We start from the raw sequence: 22,329 nt of genomic DNA, 5'->3' as shown, positions 1-22,329 counted from the left end.
AACGATTACAACGGTTGTCAGGGTACTTTGTTACTAGGGGAAATTGTAAAGGGGAGGAGGAGGATTGCGGAGGTTGGCCTTACTTAATGAGTCAATCCGGAAGTAGAGTGTATAATTCGGGGTTGGTGTTAAATGAAAAATAACGTCAAGAGCCAGTGAAACAGACACGGGCTTGGACGGAATTGGTAGGAGAGCAGTGGTGAAGAGGATGATGATTATCGCAAATTCATCTCGGTGAATTATTTTGTTGATATAAAAAACAACTTAACACATCTAGGTAAATGGCGGATTCGAGGTAGTGAGGGGTGATCGAGCGGAAAATGGGAACTGGACATGCAGTGAGGTACTGACACCGGTGTGAAAAACGGAGAGGAAGAAAAGTGAGAGTGGAGACCACTCATCGATATCAAAGCGGCTTTCCAGAAAGCAGGCAACACGTCCTACAGGGGAAATGACAAAAGGTGACGTGGAAATTGTACTGCTTAGTTGGATAGGTAGTTAACGTTAGTTGTCTGAAGTTAACTTAATACATTTGACTCGATGTACCTAGCCAGCTAACTAGCTCGTTATGGAACTAACGTTAACTAGCTAGCATTTGTTTTCTGAAACACTCGATTTCTGACTTACTAGAATGTGAGCTAGTTAGCATCAACAGTATGTAGATGTTCAGGTATTGCAATTTCCCAAAGATTTTTAACTCATTGTGGTTGCAATAAGTGTAGCAATAGCTAGCTATCCCAGTCATGCAATTAATTACATGCAAGTTAGCTAACGTTACTAGTTCGAAACGTTAAGTCAGTGGGAGCACTAGATTGTTTGCTATTTTTTTATTGTGAAATAGTTTTGTGATTTGGTCACGTTTGTGTTATTATTCAAACTATTGTAGGTATTTTCTGATTTTTCCATTCATTTGGCAATGGCGTTTGCCAAGTTGTTACTTTGTAATTGGCCACGTCTTTGACTGGCAAGCGATAGTCGAGTTATAATGTAGCAAGTTGTCAAAACAAAAGTAGCGAAGTGACACGGATACATAAGTTGTATTGAGACTGACTTCACGTTTCTTTATCGTTATACTGAAGCCAAGTTTGGTTTAGTAGACTACTCTTCTCTAGGACACCTCCACGTAGTTACTTTAAATAACAAACCGAATTCCAGCAATACTACTGAATCAGTTGAACTTTTAATTACAGTGTTTTAACCACTCAGGTACTTAAGTGTCAGAGAGAGAGAGAAAACGAACGAAAGGCGAGTATGTTAAATAGGAGGTTAGAGTATCAAATGGTATGATCCTTTTGAGGGAGCGCAACAATTCCCTCCCCTTTCTTTTCTCCCACCTCATTTCCCATCCTCCCCCTGCCTTTAAACCTCATGATTTGTTTGAAGAGACACTGGAGAACTAGACTGCTCTGTTTCAGGTACTGAAGAACAATACTTTTGTTCACCTTTTGGCACCTCCTTTCAAACCTTTTTCTTCTCTGGCTTTTGTGTAACTAGTCTCTTACAATGCTACCATAGATTGTCAAATGATTGCCACCTCCCTGTTTTATTTCCATCTTTGATGTTTGTCTACCCATAAGTCTATGCTGTCTACTCCTCTGTCCTCAAACCTCAACACCTCTAGTGCAGTACCTCCTCTCTTTCTTTTAGTTTTTCCCTCCATTGCTCCATGCCCTCGTTCTCTCACCCTATAGCTGTCTAGTGTTGCAATCTTACCGTGTCTAGGTGTTTGAAGCCATGTGTTTTCAGATGTAAAGGTTAACCGTGTGTGTGTGTGTTGTGTGTGTGTGTGTGTGTGTGTCAGCTGGAACAGTCGTAGGTCTTGGTGTTCTCATGGTCAGATGGTGAGCTGGGTAGATTAGTCTCTCCAGCGCTGTTGAATTTGTTGCTCACAGATTTCCCCTCTAATAGTGATGGGGAACAATCAATAATTACATATTGGTATATTATTTTTGACGATGTATCGTTTTGACAGTATCGCCATATTTTTGGGGGGCGCTAGTTTGCGGTATCTGCACCAAAACTCTAGTATTTTTCCTTCATAGCTTGTTTTTTAAAATCTTATTTTTAAAGGGATACTTTGGGATTTTGACAATGAGCTCCTTTATCTCCTTCCCCAGAGTCAGATGACCTCCTTTATGCTGGGGAAGTAGATAAAGTGCCTCATTGCCAAAATCGCAAAGTATCCCTTTTTAAATAGGGAGCCAATTTGTTTTCAGCACTTATTTCCATGACTGATCAACTTGTTTTCCATTGTCTAGTCCCTCTGCAGCAGACGTATGGTGAGCAATATGTTCGGAACATCCACTTGCAATAAAATCACAGTAATAGAATCGCAATACATATAGAATTGGCACAACCATTTTGTTTGTTTGTGATAATGTCGTATCATGAGGTACCTGGCAATTCCAGCCCTACTCTCCAGTCTACATTTCCTGAAAAGTAGAAAGTGGGTATAAGCATCAGTTAGTTAGCCTAGTATTTACTGTGAACAAAGCATGGAGGACAAATGTTAAAGTTGTAGGCTACAGCAGCACATTACTCATCCAGACTGGGACATCTACTCTGAGAAGCTAGTTTGTATTTAGTCCGATTGACATGCTTACAAGATTATTGTTCTTATGATCACCTGTAATTGGTTTAGACACCTCGCCTGTTTGAACGTCTCCTGTTAGGATATACAGTGACCTCTTTCTCCCAACCTGGACTCAATCAATCCCCTTATCTAAGCCTCACGAGGCCATCCTTCATAAATGGCGTCTGGAAACCCTTCTGCCCATGTCTCTCTGCTACATTGTGTTCTCAGTATCTGTAACCCCCATTTCTTTCTGTCCTCCCTCTATAGAGCGTATTGTCAGTTCAGAAGGGCATTTCAGGATGTAGGTCAGTTAAGTGAAAGGGTTCTCTTGGATACACTAAATAGTTAAACTATTAGCACAGATTTGGTAGATATTTGACCATGAGTTGCCACCCATGTTTTCTGTGATATCTAGGCCTATTTTATGGAATTGGACTGTCATTTCAACACATTCTCAGTCATTGAAAGCTGTCCAGATATTGCAAACACTGTTGGCTAGATCCCTGACCTGGTTATTAAGCTTGGATATTATTTGGTCAGCTTGCCTTTTTAAGGCTGGATGTTTTTTGTTGCTGTTGAAATGCTCACTCCGCAAGTATTTACAGCATTTGTAAAACCAAGGAGAAGAGGTTTTAGTTTAGTTTATTAATTCGAACATTGAAAAAAAACAAGCACACATAAAACTTAAAAGCCATACATGCACATGAATAAAATCATGGAGGATAACACACAATAAAGTTTGGGACTTATTTCCATTGTGGTCCTCTTGAGACAAGATGGCTATACAAGATCGAACACAGTACGGCAGTGAAATAATAAAACAAAAACATAGAAGAAGAACATCTATCTCATCATTCCAGTTACATCATAGGAGTTATTCACATGGGCACAGAGGACATCAAACATATTTTTACTTTATTTTTAAAGCTGTACAGAGAGGACGTTGTTTTAATAGGCAGAGGCAACTCATTCCATTCTGAGGCTCCAGTATACAAGAAAGTACCTTTCCCAGCATTACTCCTGAACCTGTATAAGCACACATCAGCAACACCTGATCTGGTGCTGTGATTGTGTGCATCCCTAACACAAGGAATGTAATCACTTCAATATCTGGGCGCAGGACCATAAATACTGCTGTAAACCAAACCTAGTCTAATCTGGGACACCCTAGCCTCAACAGGCAGCCAGTTTAGTTCCTGAAAGCAGCTCCTGCCTATGTGAGTACGTGGACTCACCTTCAAAACTACCCTGAGCCCAGAATAAGTTTATCTGGAGTAGAGGTCGACCGATAACTTGAAATTGGCAATTCCGATCGGAAATCGGTATTTTTGGGCGCCGATTTTTATTTTTTATATATATATATATACAGTGGGGAGAACAAGTATTTGATACACTGACGATTTTGCAGGTTTTCCTACTTACAAAGCATGTAGAGGTCTGTAATTTTTATCATTGGTACACTTCAACTGTGAGAGACGGAATCTAAAACAAAAATCCAGAAAATCACATTGTATGATTTTTAAGCAATTCCTTTGCATTTTATTGCATGACATAAGTATTTGATACATCAGAAAAGCAGAACTTAATATTTGGTACAGAAACCTTTGTTTGCAATTACAGAGATCATACGTTTCCTGTAGTTCTTGACCAGGTTTGCACACACTGCAGCAGGGATTTTGGCCCACTCCTCCATACAGACCTTCTCCAGATCCTTCAGGTTTCGGGGCTGTCGCTGGGCAATACGGACTTTCAGCTCCCTCCAAAGATTTTCTATTGGGTTCAGGTCTGGAGACTGGCTAGGCCACTCCAGGACCTTGAGATGCTTCTTACGGAGAAACACCTTAGTTGCCCTGGCTGTGTGTTTCGGGTCGTTGTCATGCTGGAAGACCCAGCCACGACCCATCTTCAATGCTCTTACTGAGGGAAGGAGGTTGTTGGCCAAGATCTCGCGATACATGGCCCCATCCCTCCTCCCCTCAATACGGTGCAGTCGTCCTGTCCCCTTTGCAGAAAAGCATCCCCAAAGAATGATGTTTCCACCTCCATGCTTCACGGTTGGGATGGTGTTCTTGGGGTTGTACTCATCCTTCTTCTTCCTCCAAACACGGCGAGTGGAGTTTAGACCAAAAAGCTCTATTTTTGTCTCATCAGACCACATGACCTTCTCCCATTCCTCCTCTGGATCATCCAGATGGTCATTGGCAAACTTCAGACGGGCCTGGACATGCGCTGGCTTGAGCAGGGGGACATTGCGTGCGCTGCAGGATTTTAATCCATGACAGCGTAGTGTGTTACTAATGGTTTTCTTTGAGACTGTGGTCCCAGCTCTCTTCAGGTCATTGACCAGGTCCTGCCGTGTAGTTCTGGGCTGATCCCTCACCTTCCTCATGATCATTGATGCCCCATGAGGTGAGATCTTGCATGGAGCCCCAGACCGAGGGTGATTGACCGTCATCTTGAACTTCTTCCATTTTCTAATAATTGCGCCAACAGTTGTTGCCTTCTCACCAAGCTGCTTGCCTATTGTCCTGTAGCCCATCCCAGCCTTGTGCAGGTCTACAATTTTATCCCTGATGTCCTTACACAGCTCTCTGGTCTTGGCCATTGTGGAGAGGTTGGAGTCTGTTTGATTGAGTGTGTGGACAGGTGTCTTTTATACAGGTAACGAGTTCAAACAGGTGCAGTTAATACAGGTAATGAGTGGAGAACAGGAGGGCTTCTTAAAGAAAAACTAACAGGTCTGTGAGAGCCGGAATTCTTACTGGTTGGTAGGTGATCAAATACTTATGTCATGCAATAAAATGCAAATTAATTACTTACAAATCATACAATGTGATTTTCTGGATTTTTGTTTTAGATTCCGTCTCTCACAGTTGAAGTGTACCTATGATAAATATTACAGACCTCTACATGCTTTGTAAGTAGGAAAACCTGCAAAATCGGCAGTGTGTCAAATACTTGTTCTCCCCACTGTATATATATTACGCCTTTATTTAATATTTATTTAACTAGGCAAGTCAGTTAAGAACACATTCTAGGGCCTCCCGGGTGGCGCAGTGGTCTAGGTTCGCGCCCAGGCTCTGTCGCAGCCGGCACAATTGGCTTAGCGTCGTCCGGGTTAGGGAGGGTTTGGCCGGTAGGGATATCCTTGTCTCATCGCGCTCCAGCGACTCCTGTGGCGGGCCGGGCGCAGTGCGCGCTAACCGAGGGGGGCGGGTGCACGGTGTTTCCTCCGACACATTGGTGCGGCTGGCTTCCGGGTTGGAGGCGCGCTGTGTTAAGAAGCAGTGCGGCTTGGTTGGGTTGTGCTTCGGAGGACGCATGGCTTTCGACCTTCGTCTCTCCCGAGCCCGTACGGGAGTTGTAGCGATGAGACAAGATAGTAATTACTAGCGATTGGATACCACGAAAATTGGGGAGAAAAGGGGATCAAATTTAAAAAGAAAAAAAAGAACATAATTTCTCTTGCGTTCATTGCACGCAGAGTCAGGGTATATGCAACAGTTTGGGCCGCCTGGCTCTTTGCGAACTAATTTGCCAGAATTTTACGTAATTATGACATAACATTGAAGGTTGTGCAATGTAACATGAATATTTAGACTCATGGATGCCACCCGTTAGATAAAATACGGAACGGAATAAACGTTTTGTTTTCGAGGTGATAGTTTCCGGATTAGTCAAAGGTATATGGTTTAGAGAGAAATAGTCGACGCGTTATAATTCCTGTAATAACTTGCGGCTGAACTTGAAAGGGGTTCCTTCGTTATTTTAACGTTCAAGACATTCTCTATGGAAGACATGATCTACTTCAAATAAGGTCTGTGTTTCGCGGAGGAGCAGACTGACAGGGGACCATGCAGACAAGCTCTGCTCATGTTATTTGAGACTAAATAGATTTTATTTATGTATTATATTAAGTTAAAATAAAAGTGTTCATTGTTCATTCAGTATTGTTGCAATTGTCATTATTACAAAAATGTGTGTATGATAATATATATATATATATATATATATATATATATATTTATTTTTATATATATATATATATATAAATAAAAATATCGGCCGATTTAATCGGTATCGGATTTTTTTGTTCTCCAATAATCGGTATCGGCGTTGAAAAATCATAATCGGTCGACCTCTAATCTGGAGCTTCCCCTTCATAAATTTAGATAAGCCCCCAAACCAGGAAGTACTAGCATAGTCAAAATGGCATTGAATGAGGGCAGTAGCTAGCACTTTCATGGAGTCCTTATCAAGCAGCTTGGACTTTCTAGCCAAAAACTTAATCCTGGCATTAACCTTCCCTAGCACCTTATTGGCCATGCTCACACCTCCCAAGCTTCCATCAAGGGTACGTCCCAAGTAGCTAACAGAGGTTTTAGTGCAGAGATAGCTTATTATCTCCAAGCCATTTGCTAATGTTAGTAAGCTCTGTGCTAAGTATGCTCTCCAACATAGTTTTACTTTTGAGACACCAGAAGTGTAGAGTCATCCGCATAAAGAAAAAGACGGCAAGAACAAGCATATTTTATATCATTAATATACAATAAAAACAGCAGAGGCCCAAGCACGCTCCCCTGCGGAACGCCACAACTCATTGTTTTTGCCTGAGACAGTGAACCATTAACCTCTACTACTTGCTCCCTTCCTGATAAATAGAACTTTACCCATACTAGAGGGATACTGCTTAACCCCAGTGCCTCCAGTTTGGTGATTAGGAGACAGTGGTTAACTGTATCAAAGGCCTACTGTAGGTCAAGCAGTACCATTCCACACAAATTTCCCTCATCAATCTCTTTCCTGATGAAGTCAGTCAAGTAAAGTAGGCATGAATCAGTGGAGTATGTTTTTCTAAAACCTGACTGAAAATCATACATTAGACCCTGTTTGTTAACTTCTTATGGCTGCAATCCTGCTAACGGGATCGATATGACAACAGCCAGTGAAAGTGCAGGGCGCCAAATTCAAACAACAGAAATCTCATAATTAAAATTCATCAAACATACATGTGTCATATCATTTTAAAGGTAATCTTGTTGTTAATCCCACCAAAGTGTCTCATTTCAAATATGCTTTTCAGCGAAAGCACTACAAATTATTATGTTAGGTCATCACCAAACCACAAGAAGCACAGCCATTTTTCCAGCGAAATATAGCAAGCAGAAATAGAGAGAATATTAATCACTAACCTTTGATCTTCATCAGATGACACTCATAGGACTTCATGTTACACAATACATGCATGTTTTGTTTGATAAAGTTCATATTTATATAAAAAATCTGAGTTTACATTGGCGCGTTAGATTCACTAGTTCCAAAAACATCAAGTGATTTTGCATAGCCACATCATTTCAACAGAAATACTCACCATAAATGTAGATGATAATACAAGTTATACACATGGAATTATAGATATACCTCTCCTTAATGCAACCGCTGTGTCAGATTTTTTTTAAACTTTACGGAAAAAGCAAACCATGCAATAATCTGAGACGGCGCTCAGAACAATAGCCAAATTAGCCGCCATGTTGGAGTCAACAGAAACCAGAAAGTACATGATAAATGTTTCCTTTGATAAACTTCATCAGAATGCAGTCCTAGGAATCCCAGGTCCAAAATAAATGCTTGATTTGTTCGATAATGTCTGTTATTTATGTCCAATTAGCTACCTTAGCGCGTTTGGAAAACAATTCTAAAGTCACAAAGCGCGTCCACTATAACGTGACGAAATGTCCAAAAGTTCCATAACAGTCAGTAGAAACATGTCAAACGATGTACTGAATCAATCTTTAGAATGTTGTTAACATACATCTTGAATAACGTTCCAACCGGAGAATTAGATTGACTTCAGTTGAGCGATGGAACGGAGCTGCCTATCACGTGAACGCGCGTGGTCAAAGCGTGGTCAAAGCGTGGTCAAAGCGTGGTCAGCTCGTGGCAGTGGTGAATCATTCCTGTCTCCTTCGGCCCCCCTTCACATTAGAGTCATCAGACAAAGTTCTATTGACTGTTGACATCTATTGGAAGCCGTAGGAAGGGAAATCTCATCAATATCTCGCTGTGATTTCAATGAGAGCTTGGTTGAAAATCTGCTACCCTCAGAAAAAATCCAAACAGGAAGTGGAACTTCTCAGGTTTTTGCCTGCCCTATGAGTTCTGTTATACTCACAGACATAATTCAAACAGTTTTAGAAACTTCAGAGTGTTTTCTATCCAATACTAATATGCAAATATTAGCAACTATGACTGAGGAGCAGGCCGTTTACTCTGGGCACCTCTGTGCACCTTTCATCCAAGCTACTCAATACTGCCCCTGCAGCCATAAGAAGTTAACTTATTCATACATTTGCTCATGTACAATTCTCTCCAGGATCTTTGATGTTACACAGAGGATAGATACAGGCCTATAATTCCCAGGGTCAGACTTTATCCCCTTCTTATACAGAGTTATAACTTTAGCTTGTTTCATGTCCCTGGGAAAGGTACCTTGTTCAAGAGAGAGATTAACAATATGCGTAATACAAGGGCCAATTTGCTCAGCAGAATCTATTAGAAACCTTGCAGGAATATTATCCAGGCCTGTGGCTTTGGAGCATTTCAGCTCTGCCAGCATACTGACTATTTTGGCTGTTTGCTACCTTTGCAAAAGAAAAAGAGTTTGGCTGAACCCCTAACTCTACATAATACTTGACTTGGTTGTTTCCATACAAACCATAAATAATGCTTCTGGTGCCAGGTTTGTGTGAGCTCTGAGGGGAAAGCTTGAGTCTCTTTTTTAAATCGTCAGCATATTGACTTTGTGTGGTACGCTCTTCTCTCAAACCACTTATTAGAGTGGGTTGCATAAGTAATAACTCAGAAGATTTGACTGAACTAAGGTAATAAGTCATATGTGTTTTATGACTAAGTTCCTTCACTTTTTAAAGCTAGACAAATCAACGGTGAGCTAATATGTACCGGGTGTGTGACACGTGTTCTAGGTATAAGCCTAATCCTACCATCTGGTACGGACACTGTTCAGACAGGAAAACATTCAGTCGTCCTGAATGGAAGTTTTAAAACGTTTTTAATGTAGGCTAAACGATAGTCGAATCAGTGTGGTGTGCATGGATGGACCTAGTCAGCCAGGAGAGACAAGGAAAAGGGATTTACGAAGCTACGTAAGACTTGAGATGCACCCCGACAAGTACGTCTACTGATATAGTGTACGTTCTGTCCCTCTGGTCCCTAACTCTGTCCCTCTAGTCCCTAACTCTGGTCCCTAACTCTGGTCCCTCTACTCTGGTCCCTCTATTCCCTAACTCTGGTCCCTCTATTCCCTAACTCTGGTCCCTAACTCTGGTCCCTAACTCTGGTCCCTAACTCTGGTCCCTCTATTCCCTAACTCTGTCCCTCTGGTCCCTAACTCTATTCCCTAACTCTGGTCCCTAACTCTGGTCCCTAACTCTGGTCCCTAACTCTATTCCCTAACTCTGGTCCCTAACTCTATTCCCTAACTCTGGTCCCTAACTCTATTCCCTAACTCTGGTCCCTCTATTCCCTAACTCTGGTCCCTCTATTCCCTAACTCTGGTCCCTATAGTCCCTAACTCTGGTCCCTAACTCTGGTCCCTAACTCTGGTCCCTAACTCTGGTCCCTAACTCTGGTCCCTAACTCTGGTCCCTAACTCTGGTCCCTAACTCTGGTCCCTAACTCTGGTCCCTATCTCTGTCCCTCTAGTCCCTAACTCTGTCCCTGCAGACTGACTGTCCATATGCAGGTTTAATACCTCGTTAGGGGGATTCATGGGCAGGAAACTGCTTCCAGCTCCAATATGCCCTTTGGGAAATTAGTCTGTGTGTCCCAAACTGAACCGTATTCAGTGCACTACTTTGACCATGTATTCCCTATATAGGGAATAGGGTACCATTTATGATGCATCAAGGCTTTGGTGGTAGCAGCAGGGTGGTGTTAGAAAATGGATGTGAGCCATGAATAATAATGATATAAACCAGGGATGGGGCGACTGGTGGCCCGCTGGCTTTTTGTTTCATGGAACTCAGAGTCTCAACTTATTGTTGATAGTTAGAATAATAGAATGAACCAGGTGCCATTTTCCACCTGTGGTTGTGCATCAGCAGTTTCTCTCTCATGTCAGGCAGTCAGCTAGGTTTCCATCCAACTGGCAACAGATTTCTCATGCGAGTGTTCTAAAATCCGCATAAAAAAAACAATATGTACATTTTCTCACCATCAAATTGACTTGTTGCAGATAGAAGGGTGTGCTTAACGCAGTGCGAGGTTGGCGGGGCCAAAAGGCTAGAGTCGGCTCTGACTGCGTGTGTGTGTACACAGACCCGCGAGGCATGGCGGCCCCTCATTAGTTTGTGTGGCCCCCCCCTAACCCCATCAAAGTTGCCTCTCTAGTGTATGTTCCTTATCTGGAGAAACCTGCTGGTGGTGAATCATAACCAGAGGTCCTCCTACAATGAGTCCCAGATGGCACCCTATTCCCTATACAGTGCACTACTTTTGACCAGGTTCCGTAAGGGACCACAGGGTTCTGATCAATAGTAGTGCACTATATAGGGACTACAATGCCATTTGGGATAAAACCCTGACGGTGTGTTTCCCTGGAGGCTGAAACTGCTAGTGCTGTTGTGCTGTGTTTGTTTCCATCAACAAAGAGACAGAAAGGTATCAAGGAGATATCCATTTAGGGTAGTGTTAGGTTGGAGTGTGGTATCGAGCTCCTCAGAAACACTGCCTTTTGGATGCTGGCTGGTATACATTTTGTTATCTCAGAGACTCCCTGTGGAGCTGGCTGGGTGAATTAAATCATTTGGATATAGCACACAGGGTCACTTTGGTTACTGTCCAGCTAACAAGCTTTTAAAAAGGTCTCCATTGAATATGGATGGCCATGGCATTATGTTTCTGGACGTTCCAGTTGGGTTTAAAACCACACACATGAAACGCCCTGTTCCTCTGCTATACTCGGGCTGAAACGCCCTGTTCCTCTGCGATACTCGGGCTGAAACGCCCTGGTCCTCTGCGGTACTCGGGCTGAAACGTCCTGGTCCTCTGCGATACTCGGGCTGAAACGTCCTGGTCCTCTGCGATACTCGGGCTGAAACGCCCTGGTCCTCTGCGGTACTCGGGCTGAAACGTCCTGGTCCTCTGCGATACTCGGGCTGAAACGCCCTGGTCCTCTGCGATACTCGGGCTGAAACGCCCTGGTCCTCTGCGGTACTCGGGCTGAAACGTCCTGGTCCTCTGCGATACTCGGGCTGAAACGTCCTGGTCCTCTGCGATACTCGGGCTGAAACGCCCTGGTCCTCTGCGATACTCTGGCTGAAACGCCCTGGTCCTCTGTGATACTCGGGCTGAAACGCCCTGGTCCTCTGCGATACTCGGGCTGAAACGCCCTGGTCCTCTGCGGTACTCGGGCTGAAACGCCCTGGTCCTCTGCGATACTCTGGCTGAAACGCCCTGGTCCTCTGCGATACTCTGGCTGAAACGCCCTGGTCCTCTGCGGTACTCGGGCTGAAACGCCCTGTTCCTCTGCGATACTAGGGCTGAAACGCCCTGTTCCTCTGCGATACTCGGGCTGAAACGCTCTGTTCCTCTGCGATACTCGGGCTGATAGGTACATAATATGGTAATTATTTAAGCTGTACCCTGATCCTAATAAAGGTAGTGAAAAGTTAAGCTACTCCAGTACTAAACTTGACAGCTTGATTCAGAGGCGTACCACACAAAATCGTGGCCATCAATGATGAGGCAACAGCCCCTACTGAACAGTTTGGCGAGTGTTTCTGAATCTGCTGATGATACAACTTCTAGATAATATAAGCTAGTTGTATTCTATATGGGACTACTGTGTGTTTTGTGATCGTATGGTGTTTGTTTATTTCAGACACTGATGTGGAAAAATGTGTAAATTGAAATGTACTTTTCTCTCTCCCTCTCTTTTTCAGGGTGATGGCCGAGGGATAACGGCAAGGACTCTCAGCCCTTCCACCCTTCCACCCCCCGTTTCTTCTTTTTTATCTTATCCAAACACCTCTCTCCTCTCCCTGTTTAAATTTTATTTTTTTACTTTCCTGTTTTTCTCAATTTTCCGTTGAGCCAACTCACTCTCCTGCTCCTCTATTTAATGGAGGACAGCCAAGCCGATAACAACAAAGCACGTCTCCATCTCCGTCCAGCAATAGAAGTTCTGGATCGTTCTCCTGTCGTGTTATTGATGACAAAATGATTTGATGAGAAGTAAGGATCTTATGATTGGACCTCAGTTCTCTCCATCCCTATTGGACAACGTTTTTTCTTTCTCATCTTTGTGTTTTCTTTGGACCCTATTGGCTGTTTGTCACTTCAACACTGTCCCACCTCAACTGTTTTCTTTTCCTCACTGTAGTCCATCCTCTGATGTCATTGGGCCATGGTTCGCAAGAGAGGCTCCCTTATCTTGTGTGGAGCTTTCCTATTCGTCGCCTGCAATGGCTTGCTTCTCCTGTTCCTTTGGGGACGAACTCCCATTGGTCGCTTTGGGGAAGGGGGCGGGGCTGAACCAGGAGGGCGGGAAGAGTGGGGTGTGGCCAAAATAAAAGGGGGTGGGACTAATCTGGCTGGCGAGGTGATCCGATTGGCCGAAGAGGTAGAATCGGAACTCGAGACCCAGAAGGAACTTCTGAAGCAGATTCAGAGTCACAGGTCACTATGGGAAAAGAGGAAAGGGATGGGAAAAAGACAGACGGATGGAGGGAAGGTAGAAAATAAAGAGGAGGAACACAAACCGATACCACAGTTGTCTGCAGTACCTCCAACGGACGATTCAGAGAACAAGGACCAAAGTCAAGAGGAAAATACACCGGAATTGATCATTACAGCAGTCCAAAACCCTGAAGTAGACACACAACTGGACAATGAAATAAAAGAGCTGACCGACTACACCAAATTGGAAGTTACTGTCATCAGCCCACAAGTTGTCATTCCCATATTGGTCATCGCCTGTGACAGAGTGACCGTGAAAAGGAGTCTTGACAAGTTGATCCAATACCGCCCCTCTGCAGAACTCTACCCAATCATAGTTAGTCAGGACTGTGGCCATGCTGAGACAGCCCAAGTGATTGGCTCATATGGCAGTCAGGTGACCCACATTAGCCAACCAGACCTCTCGAACATCCCGGTACGGCCGGAGCACAGGAAGTTCCAGGGCTACTATAAGATTGCCAGACACTACCGCTGGGCCCTCAACCAGGTGTTCAACACACTCTCTCACTCCACCGTAGTGATCGTGGAAGATGACTTGGAGGTAAGTGAACAGTAACTGAAATACATACACCTGTCTGCATGCACTGTAAATGAGGAATGGATTTAAAACGCACCTCAGTCTGAATGTGTTGATTAGAAGTGTCTGAGTTGCTGGTGATTTTGCATGATGTTCAATAGAAGATGAATTCAGTCAGTGAAATGAACTGAAATCCCTGCTTGTCACCAAGGCATTGATGTGAAGCGTCAAGACTTTTTAGTGACTTGCATGAGGCTCTGTATAAGTAGTCCTAGCTGATTTATCCACTGCTGCCTTTTCAGTTGCTCTCCAGCCCTGGCATAATGGTTTGCAGTTGCTCTCCAGCCCTGGCATAATGGTTTGCAGTTGCACTCTCCAGCCCTGGCATAATGGTTTGCAGTTGCGCTCTCCAGCCCTGGCATAATGGTTTGCAGTTGTGCTCTCCAGCCCTGGCATAATGGTTTGCAGTTGCTCTCCAGCCCTGGCATAATGGTTTGCAGTTGCGCTCTCCAGCCCTGGCATAATGGTTTGCAGTTGCGCTCTCCAGCCCTGGCATAATGGTTTGCAGTTGCGCTCTCCAGCCCTGGCATAATGGTTTGCAGTTGCTCTCCAGCCCTGGCATAATGGTTTGCAGTTGCTCTCCAGCCCTGGCATAATGGTTTGCAGTTGCTCTCTCCAGCCCTGGCATAATGGTTTGCAGTTGCGCTCTCCAGCCCTGGCATAATGGTTTGCAGTTGTGCTCTCCAGCCCTGGCATAATGGTTTGCAGTTGCGCTCTCCAGCCCTGGCATAATGGTTTGCAGTTGTGCTCTCCAGCCCTGGCATAATGGTTTGCAGTTGCTCTCCAGCCCTGGCATAATGGTTTGCAGTTGCGCTCTCCAGCCCTGGCATAATGGTTTGCAGTTGCGCTCTCCAGCCCTGGCATAATGGTTTGCAGTTGCTCTCCAGCACTGGCATAATGGTTTGCAGTTGCTCTCCAGCCCGGGCATAATGGTTTGCAGTTGCGCTCTCCAGCCCTGGCATAATGGTTTGCAGTTGCTCTCTCCAGCCCTGGCATAATGGTTTGCAGTTGCGCTCTCCAGCCCTGGCATAATGGTTTGCAGTTGCTCTCTCCAGCCCTGGCATAATGGTTTGCAGTTGCACTCTCCAGCCCTGGCATAATGGTTTGCAGTTGCGCTCTCCAGCCCTGGCATAATGGTTTGCAGTTGCGCTCTCCAGCCCTGGCATAATGGTTTGCAGTTGCGCTCTCCAGCCCTGGCATAATGGTTTGCAGTTGCGCTCTCCAGCCCTGGCATAATGGTTTGCGGTTGTGCTCTCCAGCCCTGGCATAATGGTTTGCGGTTGCGCTCTCCAGCCCTGGCATAATGGTTTGCAGTTGCGCTCTCCAGCCCTGGCATAATGGTTTTCAGTTGCTCTCCAGCCCTGGCATAATGGTTTGCAGTTGCGCTCTCCAGCCCTGGCATAATGGTTTGCAGTTGCTCTCCAGCCCTGGCATAATGGTTTGCAGTTGCACTCTCCAGCCCTGGCATAATGGTTTGCAGTTGCACTCTCCAGCCCTGGCATAATGCCAAAAGCTTAAGCGCTTAGACACCAGTAGCGTTTGCTGGCCGAGAGTACTTAGCACCTCTCTGAACATATTTGTGAACCAAGTCCGCACCGTTTTTTACATGTAGAATCGCGTGGAAAATGTTACCAGTCAGACGTCTACCACGTCTGGTTCCTAAAACACAGAGCTGAGCGATCAGCAGACAAACACACTAACTTCTTTTAAGGGCACCGACGACCCTGTGGCCCGCAACAAAACATGAAGCGCTCTGAGCTTAAACCAACCCCCCCCCCCCCCCCCCCCCTCCACTGCGTGTCTGAAGATGCCCTCTCCCTCTGCTTATTCAGTACTTTCCATTGTATGCAGGCCATGGAAGAAGTGGGACATTTACATCAGCTTCCAGGAATTGTGTTCAGATCCTCGTGACACGGGACAGTGTATTATGATGCTGAAACAAGAGGTGATGGCAGCGGATAAATGGGCCTCAGGCCATCGATAAAATGCAATTGTGTTGGTTGTCTAGTTTATGCCTGCCCATACCATAACCCCACCGCCATTATGGGGCACTCTGTTCACAATGTTGACATCTGCAAACCGCTCTCCCACACGACGCCATACACGCCGTCTGCCCGGTACAGTTGAAACGGGTGTTCATCTGTGAAGAGCACACGTCTCCAGTGTACCAGTAACTTTCGAAGGTGGGCATTTACCCACTGAAGTCGGTTACGACGCCAAACTGCAGTCAGGTCAAGACCCTGGTGAGGACGATGAGCACGCAGATGAGCTTCCCTGAGACAGTTTCTGACATTTTGTGCAGAAATGATTAGGTTGTGCAAATCCACAGTTTCATCAGCTGTCCAAGTGGCTGGTCTCAGACGATCCCGCAGGTGAAGAAGCTGGATGTGGAGGTCCTGGGCTGGCGTGTTTACACGTGGTCTGTGGTTGTGAGGACCGTTGGACGTACTGCCATATTCTCTAAAACAACGTTGGTGGTGGCTTATAGTAGAGAAATGAACATTCAATTCTCTGGCAATAGCTCTGGTGGATATTCCTGCAGTAAGCATGCCAATTGCACCCTTCCTCAACTTGAGACATCTGTAGCATGTGACAACTGCACATTTTTAGTGGCCTTTTGTTGTCCGCAGCACAAGGTGCACCTGTGTAATGATCATGCTGTTTAATCAGTTTTGATATGCCACACCTGTCAGGTAGACAGATTATTTTGGCAAAGGAGAAATGCTCACGAACACAGATTTAATTAAATTGAATTACATTTTTGAGAAATAAGCATTTTGTGTGTGTGGGAAATTTCTGGGATCTGATATTTCAGCTCATGAAAAATGGGACCAACACTTTACATGTTGTGTTTTTTGCTCAGTGTAATTAAAATCTGGCTCACATTCACATTTGGGATCATGAGGATGAAAGTGGATCCTATAATGTTCATTTACACAGAACATTCATTGGATAACCTAAAACAGAGCTTTCCTCACTGAAACATTTAACATTTTGTAGCCAGCAATTTGGCTTGGCTTGGCTCCAGCCTATTGATATAGTCTAATTACTAGTCTATTGTGACCAGTGGTAGGACTGCCACTTGGGATCTTTCACTGTGTTCTGTGAAGACCCAAGGAATTGTCAGTCATTTGTAAATCACTCCCCTAAACATTAGTATATAGGCTATGCCATTTAGCAGATGTTTCTGTCCAAAACGACATAGTCATGCATAAATGTTTCATATGGATAACCCCAGCGGGAATCGAACCCATGATATTGCTCTACCAACTGTGCCAGAGGGGAGGAGTCAGGGGGCAGAACAGAGGGGAGGAGTCAGGGGGCAGAACAGAGGGGAGGAGTCAGGGGGCAGAACAGAGGGGAGGAGTCAGGGGGCAGAACAGAGGGGAGGAGTCAGGGGGCAGAACAGAGGGGAGGAGTCAGGGGGCAGAACAGAGGGGAGGAGTCAGGGGGCAGAACAGAGGGGAGGAGTCAGGGGGCAGAACAGGTCTCAATGTGTCTAATTCAGTGGACAGCTGTAATCCTGGTTGGTCTTCCCAGATTAGCACATTTAACTGATTAGTGGATTAACCAACGTTGGCACCTAGCAGAGAGGGGTGATGGGAAGGATCCCTAAATCCTGCTCGGTTCGTTCTGTCCCCCATCAAATCAGACCAAGGTTGTGTCCCAAATGGCACCCTGTGGGTCCATAGGGCTCTGGTCAAAAGTAGTGCACTATATAGGGAATAGGGTGCCATTTGAGTAGCAGACGAAGTGAAACAGCCAGCTGGGTGAACAAATGGTCTGGGGGGGAAAAAAACGTCAGACAGAATTCTGCACCAGAAGTGTAATGAGAGTTACAGGAAATGGCTAAAACAACAGAACTGTCCTGAGTCACCAGTTTAAAGCTATTAGGCTAAACTCCCCCCCCCACCCTCCCCAGAGAGAGAGAGAGGGAACAGTTACTGGGAACTGTGTCCACTTATGTAACTGTTCCTGCAGATGCTGACAAAGACAAATGTATCATGTTTTTGTTTTTGGCAAGTCATTTCGTGTTGACATACCATTTGGCATTGTATTAATCAGCCAAACATTTGACTGGTCGTTCCTTGAGGCCCATATGGGTGTGTTTATCAGGCCTGCTCGAGTTTTATTTTGGTCCTTTGCTTGTTTTGCATAGATTCATACAGCAGATGCAGTTTTCTAGCCTGGGTGTCAGTCTGTTTCTGGTCTTTTGCCAACTCCTTATGTTTGGCATGACATGGAGTTGAAATGATGGCACAAACAGATCTGGGTCCAGGCTACCAGTTGTCAGTGATCATAAATAGTAATGAAGGCTAATGTATATACTGATTTTAATGATTGCTTCTTATCACTGGAGGAGAGCCTACTAAGTTGTCACTGTAACACAGTTTACTAATCACATGACTCTCTCTCCAAGGTGGCCCCAGACTTCTTTGAGTACTTCCGTGCCCTCCACCCCATCTTGACCTCTGACCCCACCCTGTGGTGTGCATCTGCCTGGAATGACAATGGCAGGGAGGGGCTGGTGGACCCTGGGAAGGCGGACCTCCTCTACAGGACAGACTTCTTCCCTGGGCTGGGCTGGATGCTGCTGAAGGACATCTGGGCAGAACTAGAACCCAAGTGGCCCACAGCCTTCTGGGACGACTGGATGCGTCACCCTGAGCAGCGTAAAGAGCGCTCCTGCATCCGCCCAGAGATCTCCAGAACTATGACCTTTGGACGCAAGGGTGTCAGCTTGGGTCAGTTCTTTGACCAGTATCTGCGTTATATTAAACTCAACACTGACTTTGTGCCTTTCACCAAACAGGATCTGTCTTACTTGATGAAGGAGAACTTTGACGTGAACTTTGTGAAGCAGGTTTACAGCGCCCCCCTGATTAAGGTGGAGGAGCTACAACAAGGGGGTGGTTTGACGGGAACTGGTCCGTACCGGGTGCAATATTCCAGCCGGGAGAATTTTAAGGTTCTGGCCCGTAACTTAGGGGTGATGGATGACTTGAAATCGGGGGTTCCCCGTGCGGGTTACAGGGGTGTGGTTAGCTTCCTGTCCCGTGGACGACGGGTCTTCTTGACCCCGCCTGAGGGATGGACAAAGTACAACGTCAGCTGGAGCTGAAAGGTTTGGACAGGACGTAGTGCGAATGTTATCGAAGACGGACTCGACAGAGAGGAACACCCTCTCAAACCAAAGAAAACAAGGTAACATGAAGGAACTGAGGCTAAACAGACCGGTGGGTGAAGGGATTGGATGTGTGTGATAGAGTAAGACACTCGTTTTATGAGTGAACCTGAATGCAGTGTGACACAGGGCAACACCCAGGCAGTGAAACCACATAGCACATCTCACAGAAATGACAAACCATTTAATGCTTGGTTGTTCTCCTGTTAGAGCTGGAACGCTTTATGGTAGGGGTGTCAATCATTCCATGGAGGGCTTAGTGTTTTTTTATAATGACCTAGACGACCAGGTGAGGGGAGTTCCTTACTGAGACCTAGACAACCAGGTGAGGGGAGTTCCTTACTGAGACCTAGACAACCAGGTGAGGGGAGTTCCTTACTGAGACCTAGACGACCAGGTGAGGAGTTCCTTACTGAGACCTAGACGACCAGGTGAGGGGAGTTCCTTACTGAGACCTAGACGACCAGGTGAGGGGAGTTCCTTACTGAGACCTAGACGACCAGGTGAGGGGAGTTCCTTACTGAGACCTAGACGACCAGGTGAGGGGAGTTCCTTACTGAGACCTAGACGACCAGGTGAGGGGAGTTCCTTACTGAGACCTAGACGACCAGGTGAGGGGAGTTCCTTACTGAGACCTAGACGACCAGGTGAGGGGAGTTCCTTACTGAGACCTAGACGACCAGGTGAGGGGAGTTCCTTACTAATTAGTGACCTTAATTCATCAATCAAGTACAAAGGAAGAGTGAAAACCCGCAGACACTCGGTCCTCCGTGGAATGAATTTGACACGTGGTTTACGGTTTGCTTCAACATGATGTCTTAAACCTAAAGTTTGATTACATGGATTTGGAGGCCTCAGACTTGATTTTTGTGTTTTTTTCCTGTGTCACCAGATCTTAAAAGATCCAAATGGCACCCTATTTACTGCACAACTTTTGACCAGGAACCATAGGGCTGTAGTATAAAGTAGTGCACTATATAGGGATCCATTTAGGACAGCCTCTGTCTACATTCTATTCACAGATGTCTACTTTAAAAGAACTTGCAGTATTCCACTCACTCAAAGTGAATGAATGAGGTCGAAATATTAGTTAGACTGATATTAAACTTTTATCATAAATATATAATCTGATTTATTCTTAAAATGGAAAAAAGTATCATGATTTTTTGGGAGGGGGAAATACTATTTTGGGAATGATTTATTTATCTCTTGTAAATGGTTTATATAGAGATGATCCTACAAATAAATTATCAGAGGTTCATACATTGCCTTGCAGCGAGCCAGTTTAACACACTGTAGTGCTTACCCCAAATGGCACCCTATTCCCTATATAGTGCACTACCTTTGCCCAGAACCCTATGGGCCCTGGTCAAAAGAAGTGCACTATAAAGGAAATATGGTGCCATTTGGGACTTCAATATACTTTAGTCCTTTTTCAAAATGAATGATCGGTTGTAATTCCATGACATTCAAACGGTGGTCTGCTACAATTTGGGTTTGTTGAAGAAAAAAAAAAACTATGATTACATGTTTTCTTGATTTATGTGATTGGGTGTAACTCGGTGATACGTGAAGGGTGATTTTTAATTCATGTACTTGATTTAGTTCTGGGGTGATTGATTGTCAGGAAGATCGATTCATATGTCCTATATGGTGATTGTGTAAGAACCACTGCCTGATGCGTTTATAACTTGAATACGTTGCAAATAAAACTGACTATTTTGCTATTTGTCCACATATCCGTTGTGTCTTATCTGTTGAGTGTCCGCTAATGTTTTTGGATCTGGGTTTTATTGTTCCTGGTGATTTTCCAACAATCGTTTCCTGCTTGTGCCTGTAACCTCCTGTCCATGTCACAAATGGCACCCTATTCCGTATAGTGCACTATTTTAGAACAGAACCCTATGGGCTCTATAAGGAGCCATTTGGGACTCAATCTAAGCTATCCCACACTTCCTTTTAGAGTGCACTCTTCTCCTGTTGACTTCCTGACCGGTCTTGCTTCCTGTTTCACAAACACTGGTCTGATTTATTATTATTTTTTTAACACTTTTACAATCCAGAATAGAAGAGAACAATTGACTCAGTGAGTAGATTTAGACGAGGAGACCATTGATGACACTATTTAAAACTATTGGCTGATCAACTGTGACTCCCTAAAAATATTTGCTAACTCAGACTTATGTACGTAGACTCTCCAAATCAAGCCGGAGTGTCCGAGGCTAGTTAGTTCAATACCTCCAGCTTAGTACATTTTATATTAAATTATTTAGCTTTTTGTCCATTACTTATATAGGCTAGCTATGATGAGGCATGGATGGTCCCGTGTGGCTCAGTTGGTAGAGCATGGCGCTTGCAACGCCAGGGTTGTGGGTTCATTCCCCACGGGGGGACCAGGATGAAAATGTATGAACTTTCCAATTTGTAAGTCGCTCTGGATAAGAGCGTCAGCTAAATGACTTAAATGTAATGTAAATGACAGCCCTGTAGGATTGTCAAGCGTCTGCCAAAAGACGTGCTAGCACCTCTGAACAGAATACCTGTCATAATTTGCAAACCGATTTGTACATTTAGAAACGGGAGACAATGACAGCGGTTTGTCCCTATAACACACTGTGCTGACAGATAATTGGACTGGTTAGGTTTCTGCTTTAGGCTAAGGGCTACTGTACAGTCGTGGTCAAACGTTTTGAGAATGACACAAATATTAATTTTCACAGTCTGCTGCCTCAGTTTGTATAATGGCAATTTGTATATACTCCAGAATGTTATGAAGAGTGATCCAATTAATTGCAAGGTCCCTCTTTGCCATGCAAATTAACTGAAAAAAATAAATAAAAATCCACTGCATTTCAGCCCTGCCACAAAAGGACCAGCTGACATCCATGTCAGTGATTCTCTCGTTAACACAGGTGTGAGTGTTGATGAGGACAAGGCTGGAGATCACTCTGTCATGCTGATTGAGTTTGAATAACAGACTGGAAGCTTCAAAAGGAGAGTGGTGCTTGGAATCATTGTTCTTCCTCTGTCATCGAGGGTTACCTGCAAGGAAACACATGCCATCATTGCTTTGCACAAAAAGGGCTTCACAGGCAAGGATATTGCTGCCAGTAAGATTGCACCTAAATCAACCATTTATCGGTTAATCAAGAACTTCAAGGAGAGCAGCTCAATTGTTGTGACGAAGGCTTCAGGGCGACCAAGAAAGTCCAGCAAGCGCCAAGACCGTCTCCT

The 22,329-nt window shown here is 44.7% G+C and overlaps 1 protein-coding gene across 2 annotated transcripts; it reads left to right on the top strand.

Moving 5' to 3' along the window:
• Window positions 1–43: 43 nt before the first annotated feature.
• LOC139559128 (alpha-1,3-mannosyl-glycoprotein 2-beta-N-acetylglucosaminyltransferase-like) lies at window positions 44–20,832 on the top strand. Of its 2 annotated transcripts, XM_071374862.1 has the most exons (4): window positions 44–461; window positions 12,538–12,829; window positions 12,978–13,874; window positions 18,331–20,832. In XM_071374862.1, exons 3-4 carry the CDS (start codon window positions 13,002–13,004, stop codon window positions 19,030–19,032), a joined length of 1,575 nt encoding a protein of 524 aa, XP_071230963.1. In that variant the 5' UTR covers window positions 44–461; window positions 12,538–12,829; window positions 12,978–13,001; the 3' UTR covers window positions 19,033–20,832. The 2 variants fall into 2 exon arrangements, with proteins under 2 accessions (XP_071230963.1, XP_071230962.1); XM_071374861.1 differs by lacking the exon at window positions 44–461 and adding an exon at window positions 506–1,415 and having other exon boundaries at window positions 12,538–13,874.
• The last annotated feature ends 1,497 nt before the right edge of the window (window positions 20,833–22,329 follow it).

This window comes from Salvelinus alpinus, chromosome 29 (assembly GCF_045679555.1).
Source record: "Salvelinus alpinus chromosome 29, SLU_Salpinus.1, whole genome shotgun sequence".
Classification (NCBI taxonomy): domain Eukaryota; kingdom Metazoa; phylum Chordata; class Actinopteri; order Salmoniformes; family Salmonidae; genus Salvelinus; species Salvelinus alpinus.
The sequence above is the reverse complement of the archived record's forward strand: the minus strand, read 5'-3'. Positions and strand labels throughout refer to the sequence as shown.